The sequence below is a fragment of the Halyomorpha halys genome, unplaced genomic scaffold (genome assembly GCF_000696795.3).
Source record: "Halyomorpha halys isolate HHAL.00 unplaced genomic scaffold, Hhal_1.1 Scaffold2076.1, whole genome shotgun sequence".
NCBI lineage: Eukaryota > Metazoa > Arthropoda > Insecta > Hemiptera > Pentatomidae > Halyomorpha > Halyomorpha halys.
The window spans coordinates 32,933-50,761 of NW_027113073.1; the positions used below are offsets into that span (position 1 = coordinate 32,933).

The following is a 17,829-nucleotide window of genomic DNA, read 5'->3' on the forward strand; positions in this document are numbered from 1 at the left end:
ATTATGATGGGAAGAGTTAAAATAGTTTTTATGATATTTGAATCTGCTCAACGTGGCCTTGATTCAACGTACCGCCATCTTGGTTCTGTTTTTTGACTCACGAAGTTATTATAAACAATGAAACTTGGTTAGCTTGCTTTTTGGATAAACAAAACAAATAAACAATCTTAAAATGATACATAAAAGAAAACATATTAAAAACCCTTTATACATCAAAATATATTATTTACTCATAAAGAGCATATTACAGTATATTTGTGTGGACCGACATTTAGAGTAATTACATATTTACCGGAAAGTGTTAGTTGGGCAATTATTCTCAAGTGAGTTATAGGGCAACTGATTTTTAGGTAGCTTTGAGGAGCATCCGTTTTAATGAAGACCCTACTATACCACGAGTTATAGGTCGATTCTCGTAATACCAAGAGGTCTTTATCCTTGACAAATTCCCTGTATCTATCCAAGATTTCCCCCATTCTAATTTTGATACTTACCGGATCATTAAATAGTATTGGGTCAAACATTCCAAAGCTCTCCAATATTTTTCTTAACTGCGTTAGCCAATTATATTGCAGAATCAAACGGTTGTTACTGTCTAGCTGCAGTAGCTTTAAATAACATTGTTTCATGAAGCGAGTACAACTCATGTAAACTATTTTTATTAGCCAGGACAAAGTTTGCTTTAAAATGTGATATCCCACATGAATGTGTGCCACTTCTAGTCTTACCATAAAGTGTGGGGTGTTCGTTGCTAACACAGTAGTCGCTTATAGTATCTTGCTTGTATATTTTCCAATTCCTCTATGTGCTTCACGGCCCAAATAGGTGCAGCGTATAGGAAACAACTCAACATAGTAGATTCGTAAAGTTTCTGCCTGGCATCCCACGAGATTATTTTAGCCTTCGTACAGGTACTTAGCACCGCCATGATCCTTGAGTTACTTTTAGGTACTACATGCTTCATGGCACAGTTATAAAGTCCTGATGAACTAAACTCTATACCAAGGTATTTATATTCAGGTACTTCTTCAATAATATTCTCCTCGAAATATACTCTTTTGCTTCTTTTAGGTCTACCCTTATAAGTTTTTAGCAATTTTGTTTTTTCTATATTAACGATCAAAGAGTTTGATTTGCAGTATATATTTAAAATATTTAGTTTCGATTGGACATTAGTCTGAGTCCCCAATCAAGACCAAATCATCTGCATATGGCGATATCTTCATTCCATGCGCCTCATTTCTCTGAAAAACTGTGTCTATATTCGCGATAAATAATGAAAATAATAAGGGACTTAATATATCTCCCTGGAGAACACCTTCAATAATTTCTATTGGGTCACTCAAATGATTGCTGCATTTTACCTGCATGGTTGCATTGTAAATTAAATGTACGGGCATTTTAAGGAATTTGCCACTTATTCCCATTGAGAAAAGTTTGCACCAAAGTTTAAAATGCGAGACTGAATCGAATGCTCTTTGAAAATCTACAAATATATAGTAAGTGCTACGTGCATGTTTCAATAAATTTATTTGTGAGGGCGCTTAAAACAAAAATATTGTCCAAGCAGTCTCTGTCCTGCTGGAAACCTGATTGTGACTCTGGAAGAGCATCAGTTTCTTGACACCAAATCGATAATCTATTGTATAAAATGCTGGTGAATATTTTAAGTAGGCTGTTTGTCAGAGCAATACACCTATAATTTTCTGGGTTATTCAAATTGCCTTTTTTATGTACCAGAACTGATATAACATTAGTGCATGATTTAAGAAGTTTTTCAGCCTGCAATATTATTAAATAGCATTTCCATATACAATATCCAGTTATCGGGTAGATTTTTATTAAAATCATACGTTATTTTGTTGGATCCGGAAGATTTACCAGATTTAGATACTAAACTAAATGCAACTGTACTAATGTGTGCAGATAAAGAGAAAAATTATAGGATATAAAAAAAAATAAAATAAAAGATAACTGTGAGGAAGCATTACTGTGTACTTCAATATCATTATCATTTTTTCAATAATTTAAAATAATAAAAATAAATTATTGAGAATCGTCATAATAAAAATGAAAAAAAAAAGTCTATATTTTATATTATAAACTATTTATAGGTCTCTCAAAATGGCTGAATTTTTATTAAAAAAAAAAAAATTTACAGTGAGTGGTAGTTTCAAACTACCTACCGAATAAGATTTTATGTGTGATATTTTATATAAATGGCCTTGTCCCGTGGCTGTAGATAGCGTCCTTACAAGAGTAGTAGCTATTCAGAATGCATTATAGAGTTAATTATTTTTATTATAATTTTTTTTTAGAAGCTTCATCTGTATGTCATGTTTATCCGAAACATTGGTAATTTTCAGCCAAATTATGCTCACAATATGTATGTTTTCCCAAGATGCTAGGTCACACCCTGACAAAAATGTTTGAATACCATGTAGATTTAAAGATTACTAGAGGGACATTTTTGTGACTTGTGGCAACACTGATCTTTTCCCATTTTCAATTTCCCTCCCACTTGATGTGAAGAGGAGCCTTTATGAGGAATTCAATGTTTTTCTTTTTTTAATTTCCAGTCTCCTGGTATGATTACCTTCATTTTACTTGTAAATGTTGGTTTCAAAGTGCCAGGGGATTCTAATTTTAATCCTATAGTTTGATAAGTGTGTCTTCTTATCACCACCCAAATTATCAACACTTGTTGACCATTTTACAGTCACTTGTCAAAATATATCCACAAAATCTTGATTTCTAGTTGTTTCAACAACAAATTATATGACAAATATTAAACCAAACTACAACCCCTAAGAAAAAAATGTTATAAACTATTTTATATTACATTCAAATAGCTTTGATTATATCACATTGCTAATAGACATCTGTACATTTAATAGTTCCTGAGCTGTATTTTTCATAAACCAAATGGTTTGCCTGAACAACTTGACATTTTATAAATTTATTTTTGCAAATACATGAAGATAAATGTTTTAAAATACTTTATAGTACATTCAATGAGCATTAATTTGATTGCTAATTTACATTTGTATGTCAAATAATTCTTGAGATATATTTTTTCAAAATTGGGGAAAAAAATATTCCAAAATAAAAAATTAATTTCATTTATTAAAAGTTGCTTTTTATTTTATTACACAGATTTGATATTGATTTTTTTTTATATTATTACTTACACTTACTGCAGTGTTACATTTACAGCGTAAGGTAAGACCTTATTTTGAAAAAGATGGTGTTATAAACGTGCATTTGACCGAATTAAAAAAATTAATTTAGCATTATACAACAAGTTAGATTATCTACAACTAATGTTCTATTTATTTTTGTGAAAAGATAGATCGTAAGTAATCGTAAAATATACTTACTTAACCATCGTTTTGAAAACACCCTTTGGTCGAATTCTAATGTTATGGCAGTCGTTAAACTGAAAATTTATTGCTCTGAATGTTATAAACTAATATTTATTTGAAAAACAGATTGGAAAATTTCCATGTATTTTGAGAGAACTTAAAGCTCACCTCAGTAATCGGGACATACTTAGTTACTTCTTATTAGATGTCGAATACATCGATTAAAACTATTTCCAACTTCACCTATTTTTTTTTCCAAGCACGTCCCCTTTTCAATCTAATTTTACTATTATCTTCTTAATTGAAAAAAAAAAAATAAATGATTCTAAAATTTAAGTTATTTAAAGTAAATTTATGTAGATCGGAATTGTAACCATAATTTTATGCTAGGCTCGGATTTTATCCAGAAAAAAATCCTGAATATGTCATATAAAATGCAATAAAAAAATTTAAAAATAAAATATACTACTAAAAATCCTCAAATACATAAGTAAAATAATCTAATATGCCTAAGAAAGATTCTGAATAAAGAAATGATTAGAAGAAGGGATTAAAAATTATTTCAAATTTATATATTTTTTATAAACCAAAATATGTAAATAATCAGTTATTTCCTTTTAATAATTTAGGTCTTCTAGAATGGCTAGTCCCAAATTTTTATTAAAAATCTCTTATATTGTTTCTTTCAATGTTTCTCTTACTTGGCCTGGTACATGAAATATACTTTCTTTAAATTGTTTTAATGATTCTAAACTTTCCTATAACCACAGATTTGTTTCTTAAAATTACTTCAGTTCAGTTGAAATAAAACTTAGACGTGCTTTAATAAAAATATAATTATTTATAAACATTGTATTATTGATTATTTCATATACCTTTCCTGCACTCTGTGCCTCATCTCCATCTATTTCAAAAATTAAACGAAAGACGGCTTTAAATGTATCCAAATGTTCCACATAAAATACAGCCGCCTCAATCCATATGCCCCACCTTGTAATCAGATTAGGGAAGTAATTGTTTCCCTATCATTATTGATCCATATTTGGTTACACCTGAAGGGGCTTTCAAAAACATCTATTTCCCATTATTAATTAATTTATAGACATCTGGAAATAAGGATCGAAATTTTGCTGCAATCCGACAACAGAGGTCAAATGGATCATTCTGCTATAAAATAACTTGAGACGTCTTTCACCTTTCATCATATATTCGAAATTTATCACCAGTAGTAAAACACGGCTTTGTGTTTCTATTTCCGATGATACAATTTTAAACCTATAATTTATTTATAAATCGACTTATGGTTTCAAGATATATATATATATATATATATATATATATATATATATATTTCAATACCTCACAATTGAAATAAGATATGACTTCGGAGGCTCATTTTTATGCACTAACTATCCCATCTAGTAAATTGGCTACATATTAATCCTGGCAATAGGTTGTTTCCCTGATCAAACTACTTGCGTTAAAGATGGTAAAATTACAATAGAGCTCACCTGTATTGGTGACATATTGGTTGATCTGTAGTATTACTAATTGAGTAAATACGAACTTTTTTATATCTAGATTTTAATCTCGAACTTCGTCTTTATTACTTCTCAGTTATTTATGGTGTTGGCATTGAACCTTCAGGTTCGTTTAGCTTTTGTTATTATTAAGTTGATATTTTGAAAATTATCGTCAAGTAATTATTAATTACTCGCTCTTTTAAATCGGTAAAACCATCTTACATGGCCACTGTAATTGAAGTAATAATTGAACGTTATATATATTTATAATGTGTCAGTGTTATCAATGAATTCACAAAATTGTATATTGTACTTGTATAGGCTATTATATAACTATTTTCCGCATTATTTTAAAAGTACCAAATAATTTAAATAATGCCCACGTGTTAAACTAGTTCTCCGATTATGCAACACTGGTAGGCAGGACCTCCATGATTGCAATTGATTACTCCTTACTGTTCAAGGTGTATATCGAATTCCTTTTTCTACGCGTAAATTGTTTTTATATTATAAAACTTTTATAATTTATTTATCTTTTTGTTAAGTGTTGACTTTTTTTGTTAAGTGTGAACATTTTCTATTTATTGTTCACCTAAATTTAGTATGTAACCTCCCTCCGTGTTACATAGTATTGTGTTTATAAGTGGATTTAGTGTAGTGGTATTGTTCGTTGTCTTTAAGTTAGTACCATATCTTTAAATACTGGCGACTGCAGCCTTTCGTGTATTCTCAGGATGTATATGAAGTTAATATTATATTCTGCCTGAATATTGTCTGTTCATTGTGACACTTATTGCAATCAAGTGATACTTCAGTGTTACCCAAAGCAAAATGAGTGACGACGACGTTGAAAATGCAGAGAAAAGAGCTCATCACAATGCTCTAGAAAGAAAACGAAGAGATCACATTAAAGATAGTTTTAATAGTTTGAGAGATGCTGTCCCATCCTTGCAGGGTGAGAAGTCTGTGAGTAGAGCTCAAATACTGAAAAGGGCTGCTGATTATATTCAACAAATGAGAAAAAAAAATAACACTCATCAACAGGATATAGCTGATCTGAAGAGGCAGAATAGTCTGTTAGAAGCTCAAATCAAGACACTTGAAAGGTCTCGGTCAGTGGTTATGGTTCAACAACCTAACCCTGAAAGATATGGACAGGAATATGGACTTGATTCAATGAGTGATTCTTCAGATTCTGATACCTCTGATGGCTCTGAGCATAGAAACAAAAAGTTAAAAATGAACGAGCCTTGTTGACCTAATGAAAATATGGTTCTTTTATTCCATATTATTTTACTTTATAAAATTGTATTGAAGTACGCAAGGATTAGCAAAATACTTGCTATAGTGACATTTAAACTTTTACCTTACAGTTTTAATTACCTATGAATGTTTATAAAATCATTTCATAAACTTTGTAAAGTACTTTTATTGTCATTAGAGTTTTGACTCTTGTTAATTTGAACTTCTTATGATGAACATTTAGATGTATGTGTATATAAATTTTTATTTACATCATAGCTGACTCACCTATAGTTGTATATATATGTATGTTTTATATTTTAAGGTATTAATATCCTAAGTAAAGTATTTTTCTTTAATAAACAATGCCAATTTCATTTTAATTTTATCAACTGAGTTAGTCATTGTTTCACTGGTTCATTTTGTATAATGCAAAATAAAGAATTACTTTTATAATTTTGGAGTGTTAATAACTTTTTCCCCCTATTTTCTTCCAAAAAAGTGTTGATTTTCTATTTAGAACCTTAAATTTCTAATTGATTTAAGAATGGACTTTAATTATTTTTGCTTATATTAACATTGAATGAAATTTTTTATGAATGGTATATTTGTTTTGGCATTGTCTATGTGCTTTACTATTTTACGGGGTTATTGATGAGTGATCTTAGAGGTATGTATTTCATCTATTTAAATTTTTTTTTTTATACTAATAAAGATCACTAAAGATTTTAGTTAAAATGAAGTATACAGAAACCAGTGTAATAAATATAATTTTCTTGTAATATATACATTTTACGATTAATAAGTTTTATATATATATATATATATTTTTTTATTTGTAATCTTCTGTTTTCTTCTTTTCTATTTAAGACAATGCTTAAAAATACGTCACACAACTATTGAATTTTTTACTATGTCAGTACTATAACTAATACTTAATGCTGTACTTATTATTTTATTAAAACTAAGATTATAATGAAATATATATTATGGAAGTTTAAATTGTAATGTAATAAAGTTGAAATGGACTAAGTTAAATTCAATGAATGTTAAAGTTGTGTACTAAGTTCAACGTATATTTGTAAATATTTACAATCAAGCTTTTGGTGTAGTTTAAAGGAATTTTTATTTGAAAATATATTTATTTCTAATTGTATATCTTTTTATTAACCAAAGATTGATGTAGATCATTATATTTTGCGTATTTTGTATTTCTATCCTCTATAATTGAATATTTGATAAATTAATCATTTATTTTCTGCATCCTGTAAAAATATAATGCTTAGCCTCGTAGAAGATATTTGCAACCTTGTATTTCTTAAAGAGTGAAAAGAGATTAACTACTTTTCCATACAGACTAGTTGAACATTTATGAGACAAATACCGTAAAGCAGCGGTTCACAAACATTTTTCATTTAGTGGAAGATTATTGATTGACCGTGTGTATAGATGAATGGAATATGGTCCGAGTGCGGTAAAAAAAAACTCAAATAGTAGATAATTATACAATATATTACTAAAATAGATAATTATAAAATAGTATAATTATCTACTATTTGAGTTTTTTTTTTACTCACCCGGACCATATTCCATTCATTTTTCATTTAGGCACACTTCTTAGGATTAAAATATTTTATGGCACTATTGTTTTGTTCCAAAAATTGTGTGGCACTCTTGTCGAGCTAAAAAAATGTTGGTACAATTATCCTTTGAGCGATTGAATATGGAGAGGAATAAAAAATAGTGCAAAGTAAATGTTGGAATACACTCTGTATTTGTTATTTTAGTTGTTATTTATTTTTTATACAATTTTAAAATAGGTAATTATTTTTTCATGAAACCTCATTCCCATAAACCCTGTGTTTCTTTTTCAATATTCATATGAATCTCTCAAGAATATGGAACTATTACAAATTTTTTAAATAGAATTAATAAGCTTTACAATTTATCTAGTTATCCTATGATACTACTAGTGATAAAATGTGCAATTTCCATGGTGTATTACTTTTATTCGATCACTTTTTATATAGTTGTAATTTACAGTCTTTACGCTGGAAGTCCTAGAACTATTTTTCATTTTTGCTTTACAGACCTTATCAATCTTTTGTGCAACTATAATTAGCCTGCAAACCAGAGTTTTTGGTCCCATTTTCTAATTACTGTTGCGTTTAGAGACACCTTAGCTTCATTTCATTATGTTGCAGGACACTTGCTGGCAAATTGCCTTGAGTTGTAATCTCATTGAATTATCATTAATTTAAATTTTAAGTTGCCAGGAAAGTAATTATCTGCCACTGGCTTGCTAGTAATTTCTAATGATCTTAGGTGTCTCATCTAAGTTTGATTTATAGTGCATTAGAATAGTACTAATCATGTTTAGTATGTGCCAACATAGTTGTGAGCAAAATCAGAAGTAAGTGGTGGAGGTATATATTCTAAGAAATAAAAAAAATATTTGAAAAATAAATTGAAAGCTTTTAACCATGAAATGTTACCTGTTTGTTCATCGTATTTTTTTCTTTTACAATGCCATTATTTTATTTTATATTTACCCGATTACTTCTCCAATATTTCTTATCATGTCTCTTTTTCTTCCTACGTAATGTGGAAGTTGTAGATTAGTGACAATCTGTCCATTAATTAGCTTATTAGACGTTTTTGAACTCCAGATATCAGTAAGTGGCTTGACTATGCCTGAGTATCTTTTTCCTCTTGCCTAGAAAACCAACTATGTTTAAGGGTGTGTGGTTCATGAACTGCTTAGTTTACGACACTTAAAACCCTGGATTTTGTTACACAATTTAAGGAATATTTTAAGATAATTAATATACTGTGAAATACTGATTGATGTGTTTGCTTAGTTAGTATTCTCAATTATAATAATACTGTTTATGTAATATAAAGGTTCAATGCTGAAACCTTGATTGATCTTTTAATTTTCAACAATCTCTTTATTAGTGAAAGTAAAACTATTACGAACCAACCTGTCCTATCTAACCTTTGAAACATTTATTTAAAACAGAAAGAGGAGATTTGAGTGAACAATTAGTTAAATCGAGCAACATTTTATAAGTATCCAACAGTGTAAAATAGCAAAAAATTTATGATTAATTAACAATTATTTTTTATATACTCCCTCCCCCCCCCCCCAAATCCTTACTATCAGGCCTAAAAATCTTCCAATTTGCATCTTAGTCCACTCATTGAACATTTAACAGATAAATATTTAGTGAAGATAGGCTTTTCAGTATTTAGTTTATTGTAAAGTCCTGTGATTTGACTGGACAATTCCAACCACTACAATATTATTGCTTTGATCATATTTAATAGTTATAGGTCCAGCAATGTCATGTTGTGTTTCAATCTATTAATAATCTTACTATGATATTTTAGGTCATTGCTTCTTATTTAGGATTAATTTAATATCATATGAAATAATTGTTCATTTTTCATAGATTATGAATAACTGTGATAATAAAGTAGATTCTACTGTTTCACTTTTTTAATTATTGTTGACAGATACTTCCTATCAGTTATCCTTTCCCAACACTCAGTGGTATCATTGCAATAAAAAGTTAGCTAATCTGTATATATAAAAAGGAATGGTTCAAACCTTTGTCCACAATAAACTTTTCAATTACTGGACCTATTTACGTCCTGTTTTTTTGTTTTTTTTTTCAAAATATTTCCTTTTGCCATAGGAAGGTTCAAAGCTACTGTTATCCCCGATTTCTTCAGTAGAAAAAAAGTTATGAACAATATTAAAAGTTTTTGGTGTGTAACTCAGAAAGTATACATTTTTTTAATGGTTATTAAATACCAATCCATTTTTCTCTTTCTGAAGACTAAGAAAAAAATATTACTGATTCCATTGAATGATTTTATATTTAATAAAAATTATAAAAACATAATGAAGCTTCCAGTAAAGTAAGCCTACAATTTTTTTTTTTTAGGTAAAGCAAATCATATTTATTTTTAATACTGTCTGAAACCCTCAAATACCATAATCTTTTATAGAGATTAAAAATTAGACAAACAAAATTATTGAAGTTGGACTATTATTAGCAAAGATTCAGCCTATTAAACTTATACCTATATTAAAAAAAAATTGTAGAATTTTGGCAGGCTCTAGTTGTATTTTGTTTATTTTTTAATATAATTTGAAAGCTGTACCCTGCCATACATTATATATGATAATTTTAATGATAGTTAATTACCTACATAGATTCTTATTGGACCAATATTAGTAATGAGAGGTGAAACAGTTTTATGGAAACTGGTTAGTAAAGTGTATAGATACACCACTTATTTTATTACATATCATTACCATATAGTTTTATTACTTATCATTATTTACCACTACTAATTTAATAGATATAATTGGCAATTAATTCAATCGCTAATCCAATGTATAAATAAAAATAATAATTATCTTTTAATTTAGATTCCATTAAATGATTTTATATTCATAAAAAATTATAAAACCAAATAAGGTTTCGAGTAAAGTAGGTCAAATTTTTTGGTTACTATTTATTTTCTTACCTCAGGGGTTGTGGTGGTGCATAATATAACATGAGGGGATATTATGCATGGGCATATTATATTATGCCCACATCCAGGGCAGCTATTATTACATTGCCTACAAAATCTTTTCAAGCTCTACTGTGTTGGTCTTCGCTGGGTAGATATCCCAACAATATCGTGATACCCGCTCTTCTTGTTTCTCCTCTCGGGATAAATTGAGCTGCTCCAAGATCTCTGGAGCAGAGTTGTCCGAGATGCAGCAGTTTTAGATTACTTTTAAAGATAATGGGATCCATGGGAACCAAAATGATTCTGTACCCAAATATTCCTACTCCTTTGAGCCAGCCATTGTAATGGTAAGGTTCTTGTATTAGAATAATATCAATATCCTTACCTCTGACATACAGTTGCTATACAACACATGGAGCAATGCAGATATGTAGATTAATAATCTACAGCAGCTTCATAACCATAGTTAGTCCTTGTCATGAGATGACCAAATCTTGGGCCACCCCCATGGTAGGGATTTGCCCCCAGGTTCAGTGTTATTAACTGAACCCTTTGGCTCACCCTCCACTGATGGCCATCACCACAGTCAATACCGATGTTGATGATTGTATAGTTAGTGGTGGCAGATGTTCTACTCCTTTCATTGTTGAGGCCTTGGTCAGATTTGGCTCATTCTGAGATACCTCCTCCATAGGCTAATCCGTCCTCCTTTAAATGTGTCTGAGGGCCACTATACTCATTCCATAGAAGACCTGCATGCCCTTTGTCCTCAATACTTTAAGCCTGGTTACTAGAACTCTAAGCACAGAACCCTTTCTCCATGTTTTTAGTTTGTGGGCGCTCCAATTGCAGATACCAATCAACTCCTTATTCGGCACCTGGAGCCTCTTCAGGAGTGCTTTCTGTGACAGTTGTAGGCAGTGACAAACCTAGCATTTTTAAGAAGTTTCTTGGCATCATCAATGTGGAGGGTAATATCCCCTATGGAAATGTCAAGGACTATACTGATCAACCAATCTGCTAGAGACCCAAACCTCAACTGGTCCGACTCAAACGAACATGTCAGTAGGGTTTGAGGATAGTTGCTAGGCACAATTGCACAATTGCAGTAGCAGCCTTGGCATAGCTCTTGGCCTTACCCGCCATACCCCTGGGTTTCTGTGAAACAGGTGCAAAGGTCCCAGGAGAGCTCTTAACTCTTATTTTGGCAGCTTGATATTGCTTTGGAGCCTGTATTTAGGCTTGATCAAAACCATGAAGTTCTTACTACAACAGCCACATTGCTGTAATTTGGTACCTGCCCCCTTGATGTAGCAGCCTTAGCTACTAGTTCCGTTGGAAACCTTGGTGCCTTAGCCTGGAGGCTGTCCTATTGCACTCAGGCGTAGTCCATGCTTCGTAGTCTGTACTACGCAAACAACAGCCTTGACTGCCAGCTCTGGTGGGAGGATTGTAGCTCTGGTCATTGAGCTATGGATATTGCTCCTTAGCCCTCAGGAATAGCAATCTCAACTGCCAGTTTCTGTTGGAACATTACAATCTTGGCTTTAGACCCTTGGGGCTCCCCCATTGCTTCAGAAGCCACTGCAAGACAGGAGGCTTTCGCCTTTTTTCCTTTTAGGCCTTTTCTGAGTCTCAGTAGGGGGCAGTGTGGGCTGCACCACATCCTGAGATGCGATAGTGATGCCCACCACCAAGTCCCCGCTAATAGCAGAATGATATTAGATATTTATAAGATTATAAAATAAATTAATAACACTTACATAAAAGGAATAAAAGAATATATATTGTTTTATTACCTCTGATATTCAGCCTCAGTTTAAGCAACCTCTACCTGCCTGAAGTGTTCATTACTAGGTCCGATACAACTATCAACTTGACAGGAGTAAGAGACCCTACCTCTGTCATCCATGAGTCTCCTCAGACTCTCTGGGGGCTCCAAGTGGAGGTGACATTAGGCATTGGTAAGGGTAGGGAGGATTGGGAATTCACTTGTAGTTAGTATGGCACTATGGCTTCATCATTCCTCAAAGACTGGGGGTGGTGATTCCTGGACTCATCTTTCTCTTTAGTCCTCCTGTTACCCCACCCATTTACCCCATATTTTAAGGATCTATTCGTAACTAAGTTCTACACCTTACACACCCATCTCATTTGCCCCAATTTTATTTGCCAGATTCAATTCCCTCAATCAGCATCTCTAAATTCTATAGTTAACACCTCCATTTTCAGCCCGAATGTATTATGTTATACTTTATATCAAAATCACCAGACAATTGTCTATATAACAGGAATCTGTTGCAAAAATGAGGTTGTGCTTGAGAAAATGAATGTTTGTTGAGGATAGAACTGGTTTTTTGCATTATTTAAAAATATGGTTATTTTGATATAGGTACTGATCAAGGTTATTCTAAAGCTTTTACTGAGTTGTGGAAGATAGGGAAATTATCAAGGTAGATTGGCATATATAAGGATAGATACATTGTCTATAGTTACCTTTAGCTTTTATCTTTTAATGGGTAATATTTAATTTTAAAAAATATTAATAATTTTATATTTTTGAACATTTTTGTTTTAGAAGTACTGTTGGATGTTATGAATATTGTCTTGGAAAGTATGGATATTGTTACTGGGGAAAGAGTATCTGAATGTGAGGAATTTTCTCTTCATATCATACCTGTTGGTAGTTACTATATAAAGAGAAGAAGTGGTTCACTATTAAAAGAAAAGTGCCATCTGAAGCTGCAAGTAGAAAGAAATCTTATGAAATATCAGCATTCAGGTGAGCTACATTTAATCTCTTTTATTGCAATTGTTAATGAGCTTCCTAGATTTTTCTAATTTTGTTTTTCTTTTTTAGTTCCAGATATCACAATTAATGGAACATTGTCTACTCTTGCTGCTAGACTTAAATTGGATGATTACAAATTGATTTCTGGCCTTTTGTCTTTTAACATTGGAGAATGTTTAGATGATTTATTAATTCCTGAAATTACTCCAGCAATCATGAGGGATGAGGATGTATGTTTTTTGAGTTTTGTAAATTTTAAAACAGGGTTTTATTGAATGTGATCTAATAATGATTATACCTTTTCAGTTCGATATAGTTTGGACTAGTACTTCCATGAAGTTTGAACTTGTCGATGTGAGTGTTTCCCTTATTCCTAGTAATGCATTTGATCTTGCATGTATTAATTTCATCAAATCCAGCCTTACTGTGGATAATTATAGCAATAGAACTCAGGATATTGATCTGGTTTCTGAAGAAATTTTAATAACTGATATACGTTTTCTTGGTAAGCATATAAGTTACCTTTTGTAGATAGATTTGATAGATATAATAATTATTGTCATTAAAATAAATTTTGTGTAAAAGAAGTCTGAGCATTTTAGATATTGTTTTGTACAACTTTTAATAATTTTAAATTAAGATCTTTATACGGTTTATACAGCTTACATCCCAACCCACCCTAACACAGTCCTAACAACATACGCTGATGACACATGTATACTTTCTGTAAACAACGACCCAACTAATACATCACAAACACTACAGGCACACATAACATCTATTGAAGAATGGTGTAAAAACTGGAGAATCAAAATAAATCCTGACAAATCCCACCAGATCACCTTTACTCTCCGTCGTAAACCTCTGCCCTCCTGTCCTACAGTATCCTTTCTAAATACACCACTAATGCCTGTTGAATAGATTCGATACTTAGGACTCCATCTTGACAAGAGACTTACTTGGAATCCACACACAAGACTCAAACGACAAGTAACTGCTCGTAGATTCCGATTGCTACAACACTTACTTGACAAACGCTCTAAACTTCCCATTCACTACAAAAAATTAGTATACACTACGATAATCAGACCAATTTGGACATATGGAATTGAGCTCTGGGGCTCCACCAAACCATCAAATTCTTCCCGCATCCAATCGTTACAATCCAAAATCCTACATAAAATCCTTGATGCTCCTTATTACGTCACAAATAAACTCATTCACAAAGATCTTACATCCCATTCGTTGCAGATTTAACCCAAAACAGATATACATCTTTTCATTCCAAACTCCATAACCATCCTAACCCAGTAATTCTTAATCTTTCATCCTTAATAATCCCTGATAATCCTCCGAGGCGTCTGAAAAGAAGATGGCCACGGGACCTTTAATTTAAATTAATGTTTGAAGTACCACCAATGGGTGGTGCCTTCCCAAGATTTTCAAGTGTATATGAAACATACTTCATATTTACCTATTGTATTATTTTGTACAGTTGTAAATTACATTAAATAAATAATTTAAAAAAAATTTAAGATCTAATTATAATATCAACTGTTAACATACATAACGACAAACAGTAGTATTATTTCAAAGGGTTATATTGGATTGTAAAATAACTTCATAGCGTTTTTAAATATTTCAATTTAATCCTCTCAGTGTTTATAAAATCATGTTTACTTGGTCAATAATGTTTACATATCTAAAAAAATATTAGTTAAGGTGCTTTTCTGCATCAGTTTCAACTGAAATTTCTTATCTTTAAGTTGTATTTTGCTTGCTCAAAATGGAAGAGAAAAATAATTCATTTTCGTCATTTAATGATTTTTTATTTCCGAAAAGGAAAATCCGCTACACAGACGGTTAATAAAATTTGCAGTGTGTATAGCAATGATGCCTTAGTAGAAAGGACCGTCCATAAGTGGCTTGCTCGTTTCAGAAGCAGAAACTTTGACTTATAATAAGCAAATATCTCGGGTCATCCTTCAACTGTTGATGATGACCGAATTCAAGCATTGGTGACAGACAAACCTCTCTCTACAACATGGGATATCGCAGAAACACTTAACATATCTCATGCAATTGTCTCAAATCATTTGGTGTCTGCGGGATATGTTTCTGGAAGTGATATATGGGTTCCTCATAATTTGACGGAAAAGAATTTGTTGGATCGCATATCCATTAGCGATTCCCCCTTGAATTGGAACAATTAAAGGCAGCGGTTGAGCAAAAGCATCCAGCATTGGCTAATCACAAATCCATAGTTTTCCATCATGATAACGCCTGTCACGTGTTTTTGTAGACCTGGCAGAAATTATTGAAGTTTAGCTGGGATGTGATCCCTCACCCCACCCTATTCACCAGACCTTGCCCCAATAGATTTTCACTTATTTCGGTCCCTTCAAAACTCTCTTAATGGGAAACAGTTTAATTTGCTCGAGAACTGGAAAATGTACATAGAGGAGTTCATTATGCAAAAATCTGAGAAGTTGTGGGAGGTTGGAATTAAAAAATTACCTAAAAGATGGCAACATATAATAGATCAAAATGGATCATATATAATTGATTAAAAATATTTACAAGAATCTGAAGTTTTTATTGAAATCATCATTAAAAATTTCTACGAACTTATTTCACAACCAGTTATTAAAATTATCAAATTTTTATGGTATCTAATTTATAATTTAATTTTTGGTAGTTGAGATGTGATTGATCTTGTAGTTCAGGGAAAAGTTGGTTGAGGGTTCTAGTCAAGAAAAACACACAAATAAGTGCATTGTGTACTCCTTTGTGTGTTTTCTGTCTAGACCTGATCCTTTATCCACCTTCACCTGTAATGTAAATCAATTTATTGGATTCTATTTTGAAATTTAATATCACATATTCCAGGAATGTTCGAACATTTTTTTGGTAAAATACTTAAGAACGATCTTGTGTTTCTTGTAAGTTACTGATAATAAAAATACGAGTATATTGTCTTTTTTTGTTTTGTAAATTTTCAGATAAACCAGCAAATAAAAGATCAAACGTTTTCACTAATATACTCCAGCCAATACATTGTTATAACAACTCTGATACTGTACAAGCCCAGATTCATCATAGGTAAATTTTAGTCTCACAAATTAGTTCTGAATACTTATTGTTCTAAATAAGGTTTAGCATAATTAATATCATTTCTTGTTATAGGAGAAATATTGATTCATCCAAGTTTACAATATTATTGAACAATATGAGACTGATGGCCATAGTGGATTGGTGGGAATCAGTCAGGGATTTTATTATGACTAAACCAGATTATATACCACCAGGTATTGATACTTTATATTTGTTTAATCTTTAAACTATTTAAAAAGGTTAGGAAAAAGCTAGGATGCTGGTATTTTAATTTTACCACTCGTGTAGATTGGCAAAATAAAGTTTTATTAGGTTATTACAAAAGTCTTTTTCATTAATTCTAACTGACTATTAACTCTCCATTTTAATCTTTATTTGGCTCTGGTGTAACTGTATTTTATTTTGTGGTGTTTACTTTGATTAATCATTCATTTAATTAAGTATACAATACCTTTTCCTTTTATTCCATTTTATAACTTTCACCAAAAATTTTGGAATAAATAATTGTCAATTGTGATTTTCTGAGGCACTCTATTGTAAAAAAAGACCAGGCACAAAGACACCTGCTGAAGAAATTTGTTTAATGGAGGTTGAAAATGTAGTGCATCTTAACATGGTAGATTTTGATTTTGAACAATTCTTAGGGAAAAAAAAAAATTGTTAGTAACTCAGGATTTATTTAATTACTCACTTTTTGACTTTATTTACTTTATTAATGTTTCTGACATTCTTATATATTATAAAGTTTCAGCTTCACACAGCAATTTACAACATGAAATTCTAAAAGAAGACTTACAGGAAATGCCATTTGAATTGAAATTAAATGTCACTGATTCTGAAGTAGTAGTTGTTGAAGATTCTTCTCAGTGGGACTCAAATGCTGTTATCTTAAAGGTAATTATTACCATTTTTCAGTACTTAATAATTGTATGTGTGTGAGATTATGCAAATATATTTAATCCGGGTTAATAATTAAATATTAAAATCAAAATAGATAAATAACTATAAATGAAGGGTTTCCAGGAAAAACCCACCCCACTAATCAGAAGAACCACTCCCATTTTATTCATTAAAAGAGATTTCTCTCAGTCAATGCCCATTTTCTAACCCTTATATTATAAAGTCATTTAGAAGTTTAAAAGTTTCACTTCTAATTTTCACTTTTCATGCATATATATGTATGTATATTGTTAGATATGTTTTATATATACTTTCGAATATTTGTTAAATATCACAATTAGTGTACATAGTATTCCTTGTG

The 17,829-nt window shown here is 31.1% G+C and overlaps 2 protein-coding genes across 2 annotated transcripts in view; both read left to right on the plus strand.

Annotated features, from left to right (window-relative positions):
* Vps13D (vacuolar protein sorting 13D) overlaps nt 1-17,829 on the plus strand; it is a gene marked incomplete at its 5' end in the record, with an annotated part of 84,549 nt that overhangs the window by 31,093 nt on the left and 35,627 nt on the right. The window contains 6 exon segments of the mRNA XM_067050695.1: nt 13,242-13,445; nt 13,524-13,684; nt 13,761-13,959; nt 16,457-16,556; nt 16,641-16,762; nt 17,314-17,462. Of these exon segments, the coding sequence (XP_066906796.1) occupies nt 13,242-13,445; nt 13,524-13,684; nt 13,761-13,959; nt 16,457-16,556; nt 16,641-16,762; nt 17,314-17,462 (935 nt within the window).
* LOC106691088 (protein max) lies at nt 5,474-7,286 on the plus strand. The gene has a single exon (XM_014436746.3). It carries the CDS (start codon nt 5,720-5,722, stop codon nt 6,143-6,145), a length of 426 nt encoding a protein of 141 aa, XP_014292232.1. The 5' UTR covers nt 5,474-5,719; the 3' UTR covers nt 6,146-7,286.

Excerpts from the sequence above, each read along its gene's own strand:
- LOC106691088 (XM_014436746.3), top strand. The coding sequence starts at position 5,720 with ATGAGTGACGACGACGTTGAAAATGCAGAGAAAAGAGCTCATCACAAT.